The sequence below is a fragment of the Xyrauchen texanus genome, chromosome 20 (assembly GCF_025860055.1).
Source record: "Xyrauchen texanus isolate HMW12.3.18 chromosome 20, RBS_HiC_50CHRs, whole genome shotgun sequence".
In the NCBI taxonomy this organism is placed as follows: domain Eukaryota; kingdom Metazoa; phylum Chordata; class Actinopteri; order Cypriniformes; family Catostomidae; genus Xyrauchen; species Xyrauchen texanus.
In genome coordinates, this window is record NC_068295.1 from 42578711 (window position 1) to 42595547 (window position 16837).

Below are 16837 nucleotides of genomic sequence, written 5' to 3' on the forward strand. Positions count from 1 at the left end.
TTATCTTTATTTTCATAAAATAAAATGTCTTTCAATGTAAAATAATAATTAACATTCACTTTGCTAAATATATAATTTGCAAACTTAGTCAAAAAACTAATGTGTCAAAGATTATTTCTCATCACTGCAAAAAGTACAAATGTCATCAATGTCAGTGTATTTTGCAATTAAAGACTCCACATGGTCGATGGCATGTAAATGAAAATGCATTCATTTATCTTAAATGGCTGACGTTTGCTTCTGGGGGAAGAGGTGGAGTTACGTCAGCAGAAGGCTCCGCCCACGTCGTCGTCAGTTTTCGTTCGAGCTCTTCAGATTTGGAGAGCGCTTAAGAGAAAGGGAAGGAGTGCCGCTGCCGCGATTTGAGCCTGCCCTTACAGATGAGAGTGAAAAAACTGGCGCTGTTCCGACATCCACACCCTGAGAAACTTAAAACTCAAAACCTTCCACCGAACTTTCGTGCAAAATGGGGAATCGTGTAGTTCGCGAAGATTTTGAGTGGGTTTATACAGATCAGCCTCACGCGTACCGGAGAAAAGACATTTTGGGTGAGTCATTTTTCAACTCTCTCTCACTTTCTCTTTTATACAGTCTGATCGATGAAAAAACACGCGAGTATATAACGTCTCCTGTAGATATGAGCGTCATGTTGTTGCGCATGTTTATGTGTTTTTGTTAGCAGCAAACCCAATAGCTGATTCTGTTATGTAAAATAATATCCCTTAAGGAAGTAAAAAATGAGCTCCGCGTTTATATCTTTTCGCGTGTTTTCAGTGTACAATGCGTTCATGTTTGCGCGAATCATTTTTCACCAGACTGCTTTATAAACGAGGGTTAGTATAAAGCTGGTTTTGCCAAGAAGGGGCGGGGTGACCAAAGCTCATTATCATTTAAAGTCATATGCACTGAAACGGCGTGCTGAAAACAGAGCTGTTTTGAGCAGGTAACTTTAGTGTTTTCTTAAAATACTAATGAGAATTTTTAATAAAAGTATATTACAAAGTTTTCATTTAGACCCTAAAGATTCATATTAACTTGTACAAAAATGGCATTATGTGACCCCTTTAATACTCTCAGTATTCACATGGATTACAAAGTGTGAGGATTCATTAATTCTGAATTCTCATACTTTCCCTTTTTATATGCTGGCCTGGTGAATATTGTTGACCTAGAAAAATCCAAACGTGATTCAGTAAAGGAATCCAGGACATTGTGTAAGTTAAAAGCCATGTGTTGAATAATGTACCCAGACATTGACTAAATGCTATTATTATGAAATGTTAGTGTTTTAGGCTATGTTCAGACTGCAGGCTAATCTGATTTTTTTTCTCAAATCAGATCTTTTAAGGCAGACTGTCCGCACTATTAATTGCAAGTTATCAAATCAGATTTGCGCGTTCAGATATGCAGCCAAATCAATCTCATTAATAATTCACGCACAAAAAAATGATTCACACATGTGTAGACAATTTCACATGCATGAAACCTAATTCACGTACACCAAAAAAAAAAAAAATCACGTGCGTGAAAAAAAAAGATATATTCACAAAAAGTATGCATACGTAAAATACATTTTTCAAACGCAAAACCTACTTCATAGATATACAACTAGTCGCAAAAAGTTTAGAATGTTTAAAATGTACGAGTGTATCCATGAATCTGAATGTGCAAATCATTCACGTGTGAATCCCCTCGGATTTGTGTGTGTGTGTTTTTGAGACTTTCCTGGCAGAGCTCTCTTCCCACTTGGGTCTGTCCAGAGCCGTAGAGAGAGAGAGTTGCGACAACTCCATTGACTCCAATGGAACGTTTTTTTTACAGCAATGGCGGCCTGTGGAGCCTCACAATAGTTCCCGGAAGTAGCAGATATGCAGCAGAACAAACCGTTTGCGACGCACTTTTAAAAGGTGAGACGTTTAAAGAATAATATTATCTTATTCTGTATATTATCAGTACATCTAAATAAAAATAACTTGTAAATTAAAACCTTATAGTTGAGTATTACTCATTAAATTAGGAGATAAGGGATGTTATCGGATAACTAACAGATTAGGCAAGGATTGGAGCTGGATAAAGTATTGTATTTTAAAATGTAATTTACTCCTGTGATGTCAAGCTGAATTTTCAGCCTCATTACTTTTGAATGGCAGTTTATATACGAGTATGCTTAAGTTGTTTTAAAGCTGAATATATTGTGTATATGAATAAGTATTGTAAGAATTATACATTAGATATATAATATTTATAATACATAAATAATTATATTACTATATATAGAATTGTAAGAATTGTAAACAATAAGCTTCATTTCACTAAATTTTACATTTACGTAACTGCTGCTAATAGTTAATAGTTCATTGACCCATTGTGCGGTGCGAGCTGGAAATCACCTGTCACCAGCCTGTCTCTGTACTATCTGAAAAGTCATAAATATGACATTAGTTACCATGAGATTAGTGAAAACAATGAACATGAGGTAACATAAAAAGGCAACAGAAACCCTAGCCTGAAATAAGTTGAGGCAAATAACGGTAAGCGAACACTAATCCTCAAATATTGGCTGATTTGAGCTTTAAAAAAAACAACATCGCTGTAACAACATACTCATGCTACATAAGTATGTCGGTGTGTTACATAAATATATAAAATAAATGCATTTATTGACTACTAATTACCAGAAATCGCAGTTCTGTCACTCTACTCTAACAGTTTGAAATGCCCGCCAAAGCACTTCCTGGAACTCTCTGAAGTCTACGTGAATCACGTGAAATCAAGCATTTAGAACTTCCGTTGTCGCAACTCTCTCTCTATATGGCTCTGGGTCTGTCGTACTCTTTAGCCAATCATATGCAAGCTTAACCAATCATATCATAAGCCACTGATTCGGCGCACCTTTTGCGCAATATGGATTAATTAGAACGAAATTAAGCCTTTACATCAGTAATCCAGCGAACGAAGAACGGGAATTAATTTTTTTTTGTGCTGCTATTATTATTATTATTATTATTATTATTATTATTATTGTTGTTGTTGTTTTTATTATTAGTCACACACACATATTCAGATTTTTTTCTCAGTATTAGTAAGTTGCCTATTTTATTTATTCAATAAAAGTATCAATACTGTCCTCATTATGTTTTCAGTCACAATACATTATTGTCGAAAAACATTTTCCTTCACTTAGTCACTTAACAATAGTTTTTCGTTCGCCATGCTGGATTAACTGATTTATATCAATTTAACGAAATTTCAGAATGAATGTGGAAGAACTAGTTAATTAACAGTTTAAAATCTGTGAAGACACTGACATGCCTACGTCAAAAGAAACCAAAATGGAGACCGATACAGATATTCGTCAAGCCATGCATAGTTAGGCCTATGCAAAAAAATCTCTGGAAGCCGAATTGGAATCTGTGGCGGAGACCGCTCTTATTTCACCTGATGGCCGACGCCCTGCCAAGAAATATAGACCAAGTGACAGTCCCCAAGTATCAAATGTTGATCTTCTTGCTGCCATAGAAAAGGTGAATAAGCTTCAGTCTGTTTGTACAAAGCTGTAAAAATTGTACAAAGCAACACGGTTTCCATTGCAAAGTTGCATGATGTAATGGAATTCAAACGACGCTGGAATCACGGAACGAGGTGGGGGGGGATGTGAAACAAATCATTGTTGAACTTTCTGAAAAGTTGGTTCCAGACATAGCTGATCAGTTGCCGAAACCATTGACATTTCCCATAGACTTGGCCCGAGTTCAGTTGTCTTCAGAGGTATTGTGCAGGGTATTCGTAACTAAACATTGTTGGGTAGAACAAAGATAATGCAATGCTGCGTTATTATTATTGTTATTATTATTATTATTATTATTATTATTATTATTGGAAGTCAGTGTTGAGTTTTGTTAAGTTACATCTGTTTCTCCTAATCCTGATATTTTGCGTTTACTTATTAGGTTTACTTTGTTTGCACTTTATTGTTCTTTATGTCGTTATCTATTCTATCTCTTAATGCCAGGGGGTTACGGAACGATGTAAAACGCAAAGCTTTATTTCTTATGCCAAGAAGCACAAAACTGATTTCTGTTTTTTCAAGAATGCCATTAGATTAAAAACGACAGTTCTTTCAGGAAGTCATAGGGGGTAATGATGTATGGCTAACACATGGTTCTGAACATTAAGCTGGAGTAGGTATCTTTAAAAATAATTTCACTGGGGATATTTTGCATACAGATATAGACTCTTTAAGTCACATTTGCATTATGATCATTAGTTTGAATTGACATATAATCCTTTTAGTTAAAATATATTTTTATTACTTGTCACATGATAATGAGTTTTTGCTTGATGCTTTAGAGGAAAAAATATTACATTGTTTAGGTAAATATCCAAATGCCCTAATAATTATCGGTGGGGATTTTAATATAACCTTAGACAACTCAATTGACAGATTTCCTCCATGACAAGCTTCATCCTCCAATTCCAGTTTGAAAATGTTCATGAACAAATTTGACATGATTGACATCTGGTGAAAATTTTCCTTGTGACATAATTTACACTTCTTACTCAATTATCACAGGATAATTGAGGGCTTAAGACGAAGAACCATATAAGTCCATATTTTCAAATTTTGAATAATAACATTTTTTTAATTTGGACTCTGAATATTATATTATTATACTTTTTTTGACTTGAAGATAGACAACAAAAGCTTCACAATTCTAATGAGATTAACTTTTTATTTTTAAGATTGATACAAAAAAATCTTGAGTAATTTACATTTATGGAATGTGGAAGAACAGTATATGTCCAGTTAATGTGGAATAACAGTACAAGTCCAATTCATCATATCACTTTAAACCACTGGAGATTTGATTCCTTTATCTTAGTTTTAATACAGTAACAGGACCTTAAAGAAAATATTAAGCATTTCTTTCAATTTCTTTTATTTTTTGCCAACGTAAATCACAGAACAAAAACACGGACAATACAGTACGAACAATGAACAATACATAGGCCTACTTATAGTGCAGAAAATAAATGTCAGTACAAACAATAAACCGTACATACAATCAACAATACATACAAACAATAAACAACAGTAATAACTGTAAACAATACATATTTACAATACAGACTCAAACTCAAATCTCAAATCACTTTATTGTCACTTTAAGTGAGCAGGAAACCGCGCACCCTGAGGCTGCGTTCATTGTTGCCGGGGACTTTAACAAAGCCAACTTCAAAACAATCGCTCCAAAATACCACCAACACACAAGGGGACCGGGTTCAACACACAAGGGGACCGGGTTTTAGATCATTGTTACTCTCCTTTCCGGGAAGGCTACAAATCCCTCCCCCGCCCCCCATTTGGCAAATCGGACCATTCTTCCGTTCTACTTCTACCTGCTTACAGGCAGAAACTAAAATGGGAAGCACCCACCCTCAGAACGATCCAGTGCTGGTCGGACCAATCAGACTCTGCGCTACAAGACTGTTTTGATCGCGCGGACTGGGAGATGTTCCGGTCTGCCTCTGATGACGACATCGAGGTTTACGCTGACAGCGTAACGTGTTTCATCAGGAAGTGCGTAGAGGACGTTGTTCGGACCAAAACTATACGGGTATACCCCAACCAGAAACCATGGGTAACGGCGATGTTCGCACGGCACTCACTGCGCGGACCTCCGCTTTTAATTCTTCTAACACGGAGGAGCGTAAACAAGCCAGTTATGCCCTCCGTAACATCAGTACAGCCAAACGCCGGTACAGGCACAAGCTTGAAGGTCAGTTCAACACCACTGACTCTAGAAGTATGTGGCAGGGAATTAACACAATCACGGACTACAAACGGAATAAAGTTTCCGCCATGAACACCGCTGCATCTCTCCCGGACGAACTTAATACATTTTATGCTCGTTTTGAGGACAATAACACCGCCCTCGTGGAGAGAGTATTCGCGGCTGACGCTACAGAGGTTGGTTCACTCTCCGTCTCTGTTGTGGATGTAACCCGATCCTTCCGACGGGTGAACATCCGTAAAGCCGCGGGTTCAGACGGCATTCCGGGCCGCGTCATCAGAGCGTGCGCGAATCAACTGGCTGGTGTTTTTACGGACATTTTCAATCTGTCCCTCTCCCTGTCTGTAGTCCCCACATACTTCAAAACATCAACCATTGTGCCTGTTCCGAAGCAAGCTATAATCACTTGCTTAATTGACTGGCGTCCTGTTGCTCTGACCCCCATCATCAGAAAATGCTTCGAGAGGTTAATCAGAGATTACATCTGCTCTGTTCTGCCCCCCTCTTTGGACCCATTGCAGTTTGCCTACCGCAACAACCGCTCCACCGATGATGCCATTGCATCTAAAATCCACACTGCTCTCTCCCATCTGGAAAAAAGGAACACATATGTGAGAATGCTGTTTGTAGACTACAGCTGAGCATTCAACACCATAGTGCCCTCCAAGCTTGATGAGAAACTCCGGGCTCTGGGCTTAAACAGCTCGATGTGCAGCTGGATCCTGGATTTCCTGTCAGGCAGACGTCAGGTGGTTAGAATGGGCAGCAACACCTCATCATTGACCCTCAACACTGGAGCCCCGCAGGGCTGTGTTCTCAGCCCACTCCTGTATTCCCTGTACACACATGACTGTGTGGCAACACATAGCTCCAATACCATCATTAAGTTTGCTGACGATACGACGGTGGTATGTCTGATCACTGACAATGATGAAAGAGCCTACAGAGAGGAGGTGCACACTCTGACACGCTGGTGTCAAGAGCACAACCTCTCCCTCAACGTCAGTAAAACCAAGGAGCTTGTTGTGGACTTCAGGAAGAAAGACGGAGAACACAGCCCCATCACCATCAATGGAGCACCGGTGGCGAGAGTCAGCAGTTTCAAGTTCCTCGGTGTCCACATTACTGAGGAACTCACATGGTCCATCCACACTGAGGCCGTTGTGAAGAAGGCTCACCAGCGCCTCTTCTTTCTGAGACGGCTGAGGAAGTTTTGAATAAACCACCACATCCTCACACGGTTCTACACCAGCACTGTAGAGAGCATCCTGACTGGCTGCATCACCGCCTGGTACGGCAATAGCACAGCGCACAACTGCAAAGCCCTGCAAAGGGTGGTGCGAACTGCCAGGAACATCATCGGAGGTGAGCTTCCCTCCCTCCAGGACATATACACTAGGCGGTGTGTGAAAAAAGCTCGGAGGATCATCAGAGACTCCAGCCACCCGAGTCATGGTCTGTTCTCACTGCTACCATCAGGCAGGCGGTATCGCAGCATCAGGACCCGCACCAGCCGACTACATGATAGCTTTTTCCCCCAAGCAATCAGACTGTTGAACACTTGATCTATCAGGATCAATAATTAGCACTGCACTTTATTAATCTATAATATCACACTGGACTGTCAACATATTCTCCTCAATATACTACTACATATATATATATATATTTCATATACTCCTTACTTATTGTATTGTATATTGTGTATTCTATATTGTGTGTATTGTATATAATTATCGTGTTGTGTAAGTTTGTGTACATTTTACATGACTGTCATGACTGCTATGTTGCTCGGAACTGCACACAAGAATACACTCCCAATACAATACACAGACATACACTCACCTAAAGGATTATTAGGAACACCATACTAATACTGTGTTTGACCCCCTTTCGCCTTCAGAACTGCCTTAATTCTACGTAGCATTTATTCAACAAGGTGCTGAAAGCATTCTTTAGAAATGTTGGCCCATATTGATAGGCTAGCATCTTGCAGTTGATGGAGATTTGTGGGATGCACATCCAGGGCACGAAGCTCCCATTCCACCACATCCCAAAGATGCTCTATTGGGTTGAGATCTGGTGACTGTGGGGGCCATTTTAGTACAGTGAACTCATTGTCATGTTCAAGAAACCAATTTGAAATGATTCAAGCTTTGTGACATGGTGCATCATCCTGCTGGAAGTAGCCATCAGAGGATGGGTACATGGTGGCCATAAAGGGATGGACATGGTCAGAAACAATGCTCAGGTAGGCCGTGGCATTTAAACTATGCCCAATTGGCACTAAGGGGCCTAAAGTGTGGCAAGAAAACATCCCCCACACCATTACACCACCACCACCAGCCTGCACAGTGGTAACAAGGCATGATGGAGCCATGTTCTCATTCTGTTTACGCCAAATTCTGACTCTACCATCTGAATGTCTCAGCAGAAATCGAGACTCATCAGACCAGGCAACATTTTTCCAGTCTTCAACGGTCCAATTTTGGTGAGCTCTTGCAAATTGTAGCCTCTTTTTCCTATTTGTAGTGGAGATGAGTGGTACCCGGTGGGGTCTTCTGCTGTTGTAGCCCATCCGCCTCAAGGTTGTGCATGTTGTGGCTTCACAAATGCTTTGCTGCATACCTCGGTTGTAACGAGTGGTTATTTCAGGCAAAGTTGCTCTTCTATCAGCTTGAATCAGTCGGCCCATTCTCCTCTGACCTCTAGCATCAACAAGGCATTTTCACCACAGGACTGCCGCGATACTGGATGTTTTTCACTTTTCACACCATTCTTTGTAAACCCTAGAAATGGTTGTGCGTGAAAATCCCAGTAACTGAGCAGATTGTGAAATACTCAGACCGTCCCGTCTGGCACCAACAACCATGCCACGCTCAAAATTGCTTAAATCACCTTTCTTTCCCATTCTGACATTCAGTTTGGAGTTCAGGAGATTGTCTTGACCACACCCCTAAATGCATTGAAGCAACTGCCATGTGATTGGTTGATTAGATAATTGCATTAATGAGAAATTGAACAGGTGTTCCTAATAAACCTTTAGGTGAGTGTACATCATCATCATTCCATGCTATGGTTCCATATGCTAGTTTACCATTTTATAATACATTTTCATAAATCACCCCATTCATTCATTTACTAAATAAATAACTATATATTCCTATTATACAACATAAGATAAGGCATACAAGATAAGCTACAACTACTATTATGGTTAATTTTACACAATATACCCCACCTTACCCTGCACATGACCTACACATACCAGGCTACTCTTCACATTCTAATGTCCAATAAAATGCTTGGGCCTCCGCTGGCATGTAGGCTAGCATTTTCATAAGATCCCGGTGCTTCTCCTTCTTGACGGGCAGAGGGTCCTCGTAAGCACGAGCATACGTTGTGGAGAACAAGGGAGCTGGAGGTGGTTGATTCTTCCTCTGTTTGGTGATCAGCCAGGTCTTCCATCCCCCGTAGAGGCTGTGGCTCCCTTTTGTGTGGACACACCATGGATCAGCAGCTGAAATCATGATTCAATAAGAAATTCAATAACGATTCTTCTTTCAGGCACATATCCCCAACACTGTTAATCTCAGAAAACCAACTCTTTAGTTTTGTACCTGTCACTTTCAACCACATCATGGATGTGATTAGCAAGCCAGGTGGACGCTTTAATGTTGCATCAGGGAGCTGCCTGAAGTCCGAACATTTCATCTCAATGACTTTGAATGGATGCTGCTGCCTTGCTCCACGGATCATCTCTGCGACATCGCTGGGGGTGTGGAGTGTGGACACCTTACGCCTCTTGTCCAGCGTGGCAAAGGAACAGTCACAGGGAAGGAAGGAGTGACCAGACACCATGAACTTCTGCTTTATCTGACTGAAGTACCCTCTAGATACGAAGTACCCTCTAGTGTTCTGCCCACAGCATCGGCCACTATAGATGACGAGCTTCCGTTCCTTTTGCCTGGACTAGGGGAGCGAAAGATGTTTCTGCCAACTTCAAAAGACAGCTTGCACACCTCGATGGAACCTCTGTGAGTGATGCCCTCATGCCAGAGGCACATTGTAGGAGGATCGTCAGTGCCCATCTCCTGGATACAGAGGTTGTAGTTGGCCAGCTGTTGTTGATGGTACACGTTGGAGTGTGTCAGGTTTGACGTGAACACTACCCCCTGCATGTCGATACAAATGACATGGCAGTCATCATTGGCTTTGGCCCTCGCTGTGTCAGCCTGCAACTGGGTGTACACTTTTTCAGCTTTCCGGTGGTGAAGCTCACTCTCGGCTGCGATCTTCAACCTTTCTCCATCTGTTGTAGCGGCTGTTAATTTTGAGAACAGGGCGTCACATTTCGCACAAGTGTCACTTCTTGGCTGCCGAAAACTGAGTTTCTGCTGCTTGAAGAGGTCCCTATAGAGCCAGAACTTTGCAGTGGATGTTGGATTGTTTTCCTTGTACAGGCGGAACATGCGGAGCAGGTTTAAATCAGGGCTCAGGTACTCCCTCTCCACATCTCCCTTCATCCGTGAGTAGTGGTTCGGTTGGCGTGGGAAGCTCAAGATATGCTCTCTTATCCCCTCTCTCGCTGCAGGATGAATGCTATGAGGCCTAAAAAATAAACAACAACTCATGAACAAGGGAAATATAATAAACTATGCTGGTCTGTTTTGCACAATTGCATTGTTTCTGTGACCATAAATGTATAATTCTAAACCTTCCTCTAAACTATAGGATTTTGTTTTTCACATACAGTCATTAAAGGGATACTTCAGGATTTAGCATTAAGCTTTGTATCATTAGAAAAACGAATTCTTTTTAGTATTTTCGAATTACCATGCTTTCCTCCCTCATATCCCCCGATTTATGTATTTTTTTGTCTGGAAAAAATCCTCAGATGACGCAAAAATCGTCATTGTTTACATGCACACATTTTGTTTCAATCTAACTGAATTTATTCAGATTTGTGAATCTGAATGTAGTGTTTACATGAATGCTAAACATGTGATCGATTGATGTGTGTGTTTTAGCATTGCAATCTGGGAGTTGTTGTCTTTCATCCCCATAAATCAAAAATACATTTTCTGGCTTTTCTCAGTCTAGAAGGCTCCAAATTCAAAAATAATTTCACATTTCTACTACATAAATGACCCATTTTAAATTAATCTTTCCAGAGCTGAAGTATCCCTTTAAGATCCACATGTTGTAATGATACAAAGAATAATCATACATTACATTTGCATAGCACTTTATCTCTGATATCGATCTCAAAGTGCAAAAATATGTTTCCTGACTGGGCAACAACAGTGAGCTGAATCCTAACCATTACGGTATGTGCACGCTGGCGTTATAGGGTGGCAAGGCACCCGATGCCCTATAATGCCAGCGTCCAGTGCACCATTAGACCAGGGAATTTTGTAGGGCAACGGATGCTGACAATGGTGCAGCTTTAAAAACTAACAGGACGAGAGCATGAGGTCTTTCAAGATTTTTCTTTTTTTTACTTACCTGTTCTTATGTTTTCCTCTGAAGTCCTCTATTGGAGACCTGACTTTATCTACCTGCTCTGTTCCCTCAGACTGACTGCCTAACTTTTCTTGAATAACCTTAGTTAACCTTTTCTTGAATAACCTTTTTATTACATGCTAATCATGCATGTAATAAAAAGTTAACAAACGGAAAACGCTAGGCTATATAAAACTTGCCTGTAGGCGACTGTTGGTCAGCTGAAAGACTGACATAAATGTGAGCTTACAAACAGCAAATCTTTGGCCTCCTTGTTGCACATGGTACTTGAAGGTGTACTTCCTCTTAGTAATCTCAGTGTCAGGCCCACGTGGTCGTCTGCGACTCACCTTGTGCTAGAAGTAAAAAGACATTTACCATAGCGTAGCAGGCTAGCCATAGTGTAGAGCTGTCAAGTTACGGGCATTAAGTACGTGAGTAGGCTTTGGTTAGGAGAATGAATAAGCCATGTGTATGCCTTTTAGGGCACCAAAGCGCTGTGGTCTGTAATGCACTTGGTGGCCTACTTGATGCCGATCATCCTTCATCCATCCTCACAAAATTTAACATTTACAGTGATCAGGCACATGTGCAGTCTTAGTGAATTGAAGGCATACAGTAGTATTCAATTCACTGGTTATTTCATGGGCCTACATTGTGATGCATTGCATACTGTTGACATGATATGGTCATGAATTGCTTAAGTTAGCCTACCTGCCCCAAACCAGAGAGAATGATAGCCTGCTGCCTCTCATAAGAGACAGCATAAAACTCTGTGACGAGCTGGAGTTTTCTTTGTTCTGTTAGGCTTGAACACTGCCTGGGACACGTCTCATTGCACACCTTGCCCTTAACAAAAACAGTCACAGTAGCTGTTTTTTTTTTTTTTTTTAGCTATAGAACACTAGAGCTATTAAGGTTACTAGCTAGAATATAACAGCTTACAAAATCAATGCATTTTTTTTATTATTACCTTTTATTTATTTATTGTATTTATTAAATAATGAGTAACAAACATAGCATAGCATACAATATTACAAAACAAATTGTTGCATTAAATGGTAACAGGGGATCCAAAAAAATATATCAAAATATTTTAAACGTCAATTACTTTTTTTTTTTTTACCACTTTTAGTGAAGACATAAAGCAATCAAAGTCTAATTTTCTCAGCTTTCATTTCGACCCATTCATGACTTGTTTCGCTAAACAGTCCGAGCTGTATGAACATTAGTAACGTTAGACTCCCAGTAATATGCCCCCTGACTGTAACCAGCTACGTTACAAAGTAACTGGCTAGCCAGCTAACATTATCCCACTAGCTAACATTAGGGACATCAAACGCAGCTAAAATGTTTCGATTAATTTATCCGTGGTTATAAGGAGTAGCCTACAGCATTCATTTCGACCCATTCATGAATTGATCCGTTAAACAGAGTGAGCTATATGAATAAACTGTAGTAGACGACGCCCAGTAGCCTACACGCCTCTCTGACTGTAACCGCTAACGTTAGGTAGATACTTTGTATACGGTTCTTTCACTCACCTCTTTCGGTGGACTTTTTCCTCGTTTTTGCTCTCCTCTCCGGTTCACATATGGTTTCCCAGCATCCCTCAAAGACTTCCTTGCTCTGTCCTTCCATTCATTCATGTTCGCTCTTCTTTTTTTGGCGAGGTTTTGCCTTTTAATGTCCGCAGCGGACATGAAAGCAACCAGCGTCTCCATTTTTCGTTAGTGGACATAAACGGTTTTTCCACGTGAGACTATTTTAAAATGTAAAATACAGAGTTTTGGTCGCGCGAACACATACATTCAAGTCACATGGTTATCTAAATTTCTTTTATTTTTTGGACTTATACGGTTGTTCGTCGCATGAACACAATTATAGACAATCCCGCATTGACTACTGGTTGGTGTCCAAGTGTATTTTAAATCATAATATTTCCATTTTTGTGCATTGTACACAATTAACAGATCATAGAGCTATACATATTGGAGTCTGTCTTTCTAATGGGAGTAGATTTAAAAAAATCATTAATATGGAAGATGAATAATTCTCTCATCGAACTAGATCCAGTTAAACAGGATGTTTCTAACTTAATAAAATTGTATTGGATTACAGCGAAAGAAGAAAAATCTTTTTTGCCAAATTGGGAATTTCTCAAGTATGAAATTGGTAAATATTTTAGAAAAACTGGTAGTGATCTTGTTAAGAAAAGAAGAGAGAAGGGAGATAATGTAGTATTCAGTCTTTCTCATCTTGCTAATAAAAACGATCTATCAGATGACAAAAGGAGAGACTATATTAAATTGCAAGTTTAATTAGATGATTTTTAGCTTTTTAAAGCTAAAGGTGCTTTTATCAGATCCAGGGGGAAGTGGATGGAAGAGGGGGAGCAAAATTCGTCATATTTTAAGTTAGAGAAAAGAAATGCCACGTGCTCTACGATGTGCTCACGAGCAAGCGGATATAGTAACATCGTATATCTCCTTCTGTGTGGATTACATCACTCCTACTAAGAAGGTTACCATCTTTCCGAACAATAAGCCCTGGGTAACGAAGGAACTCAAGGAAATTCTAAATAAGAAAAAGAGAGTTTTCTACACCGGCACTGAGTATGAAAAAAAGGAGGTTAACAGAGAGGTCAAGCGTGCTATTAAATCTGCTAAACTGAAATATAAGAACAAGATTGAGCAAACATTTACTCAAGGAAACCTCCATACAGTCTGGCAGGGTCTTAAGAATATGGCAGCAGTTAATATTGCTCCCAGTGCTCGTAGGCACATTCAGGTTGTAGGAAGTAGTTTAACATCTCTTCCTAACGATCTCAGTTCTTTCTACACCAGATTTGAGACGGACAATACCACTCAAGTGGAAACAATAATTTCTACTTTTAAATCTGGTGACTCTGCCTTTACTATAAGTATGGAGGAGGTGGTGCAAGCTCTTAAAAAGACCAAAGTTAAATCTGCACCTTGGCCGGATACTATCTGTGGCCGAACCTTAAAATACTGTGCGGAGCAGTTGGGGGGTGTTTCAGACTTTATTTCAGAAATCTATGGCTATTGGTGTAGTTCCTCAACTGTGGAAACATTCCACTGTTATTCCGATACCAAAAAAAGAGTTCCATAAAATCCTTAAACGATCTGAGACCTGTTGCACTCACCTCTCTTGTGATAAAGGCAATGGAGAGGATTATTAAAAACTATATCACTAAAGTAACTGTTTCACAGTTGGATCCACTTCAGTTTGCCTATCGCACAGGTAGAGGGGTTGATGATGCAAAGGTGTTTATCACAGACATTGTTCATAAGCATCTTGAGTCTCCTAATACCACAGCCAGATTTTTGTTTGCTGATTTTTCTTCGGCTTTTAATACCCTACAGCCACATATTCTTGCTGAGAAACTTATTAGTCATTTTCATCTGGAGGACAAAATGATTTTCTGGGTAATTGATTTTTTTAACCAATAGGTCTCAGAGAGTGCTGGTCAATAATATCTTTTCTGACCTCCTATATACTTCAACTGGCTCTCCCCAGGGATGTGTCCTTTCACCTCTGCTCTTCATTATGTATACCGACGAATGTAGATCTACTCAACCTAATTGTCATCTGATTAAGTTTGCCGATGATACCGTTTTACTGTCTCTGCTTTCAGGCCCTTCACAGCATCATGGCCCAGCCCTTCAGGAATTTGTTGAGTGGTGTGACATTTCCTGTTTGGAGCTTAACTTGAATAAGACTAAAGAGATGGTAGTAACCTTTTCTAATAAGCAGAGGCAGGTGGCTATGGCAGCATCTACTGTTATGCACGGGAAGCCTATAGAGATTGTCAAGGAGTACAAGTACCTTGGGACAATTTTTGACAATCTGTTCAAATTTACTTCCAATACAGAGGAGATACTGAAGAAATGCCAGCAGCGGCAGTATCTTTTAAGGAAGCTCAATTCCTTTGGAGTTAGTAAGAACTTGCTCACTATGTTCTACTACTCCTACATTGAAAGTGTCATTACATTTTCCATCGTCTGCTGGTTTCATTCTATAAGCCTCCAAAATAGAAATAGTCTGGAGCGCACAGTTAAAGTCTGCTCAAAAATTATTGGACTCCCTATTAGGGCTCTTTCTATTATAAGTGAACAGCAAACGCTGAGGTTGGCTGGAAGGATCTTACGAGACACATCACATGTAATGTTCTTTGTTTTTGAGTGGCTTCCTTCAAGGCGACGGCTTGTTGTCCATGTTGTAGGACACAAAGGAGGAAGGCAACCTTTGTTCCCAAATCGGTGCAGCTTTTAAATTCTCAACCGTCTCTAGCCCTCTTGTTTATTATGTCTTGATTTAATTATTTTTTATATATATATATATATATATATATATATATATATATATATATTAGGTATTCATTAATATGTATTTCATGTACACTGTGTTATTTATTTAATGTAGGATGTTATAATGTATAATGTTTACGTTACTCTATGTGGCCTTATTAATTGCCCCTTGGGGACAAATAAAGTGTTTTGAAATTGAAATCTACTATTGAACTTCTGAATATTGTTGGTATAGAGACAGCAAGTCCTCAAAATTATCTTTGTTCTGTACTGAATTCTATTGCAATATTTATAAATCTAGATATTCAGAGGAGGCAACATCTTTTTTTCTTGGACTCAGTGCAGTGTAACGTATCCCAGAGGTTGATCCGAAAATTTGTGATTCTATCATTTCTTTAGAGGAAGTCACAAAATGTAAATCCAAACTAAAAAATAACAAGTCGCCTGGAAGTGATTAAATTTCATCGGAAAACTGTTTATAGAATTCAGAACAACTAGCACCTTTCTGCTCCAGGTTTAGAGTGTCTAAACATGAGGTCCTTCCTTCAACTATGACACAGGGCATCATAACGTTATTACCAAAACCTAATAAAAATGTGTCTATGTTAGAGAATTGGCGACCGATAAGTCTACTTGATACTGATTATAACATTTTTGCATCCATATTTGCAAATCAATTAAAACAAGTTCCCTTTACAAAAAGCTTCACTATGATGCTGCCCTGCTAAGCGCTATAGGGAACAATCCTAGTTGTGACCGAGCTGTAAATAATGTGTGTAACACGTCAATAAACATTGACCGGAATTTATAGCCTCGGCTGATGTAATCATTAGATGCACCTGAGGCCAGGCTTTAAATGGATGTGTCCCCAGGTGTCGTCAGAAACTCTCTTTTCAGAGCGATTCTGTGGCTGTGTATCTCACAACCCCTGTCAAAACTTAGAATTTGTTAGGCAGTTTTCTCTTCTGTTTAGAAAAAAAAAAATATATATATATATATATAAGTCAGCACTCACGGAAAAAAAAAAGAGATCGTTCATGGGCCATGGATTTGGCTGAGGAGCAAGAGACGGGTTTATCCCTTTCTCTCGCTCTCTCCCCAAACCCAGCTGGTTCTTTACTTGATCTCGAAGTGCGTTCCGACGCTTCTTCGGATAATGAGGAGGATCGCGATTCTCTTCCCGCCTCCGAGCTTTCCGTCCGCGCT

The 16837-nt window shown here is 39.7% G+C and overlaps 1 protein-coding gene across 3 annotated transcripts in view; it reads left to right on the plus strand.

The window, feature by feature from the left end:
• The first annotated feature begins 290 nt into the window (after positions 1-290).
• The window catches only part of LOC127660475 (sphingolipid delta(4)-desaturase DES1-like), a 60094-nt gene continuing 43547 nt past the window's right edge, over positions 291-16837 (plus strand). Inside the window, exons 1-2 of one of the 3 annotated variants that reach the window (XM_052150737.1) lie at positions 291-548; positions 1822-1907. Coding sequence is in view for 1 of the 3 variants with exons in the window: in XM_052150740.1 (XP_052006700.1) it covers positions 467-548 (82 nt within the window). In the remaining 2 variants the exon portion in view is untranslated. The remainder of the gene's footprint in view (positions 549-1821; positions 1908-16837) is intronic. The other 2 variants (XM_052150739.1, XM_052150740.1) reach the window with 2 other exon arrangements.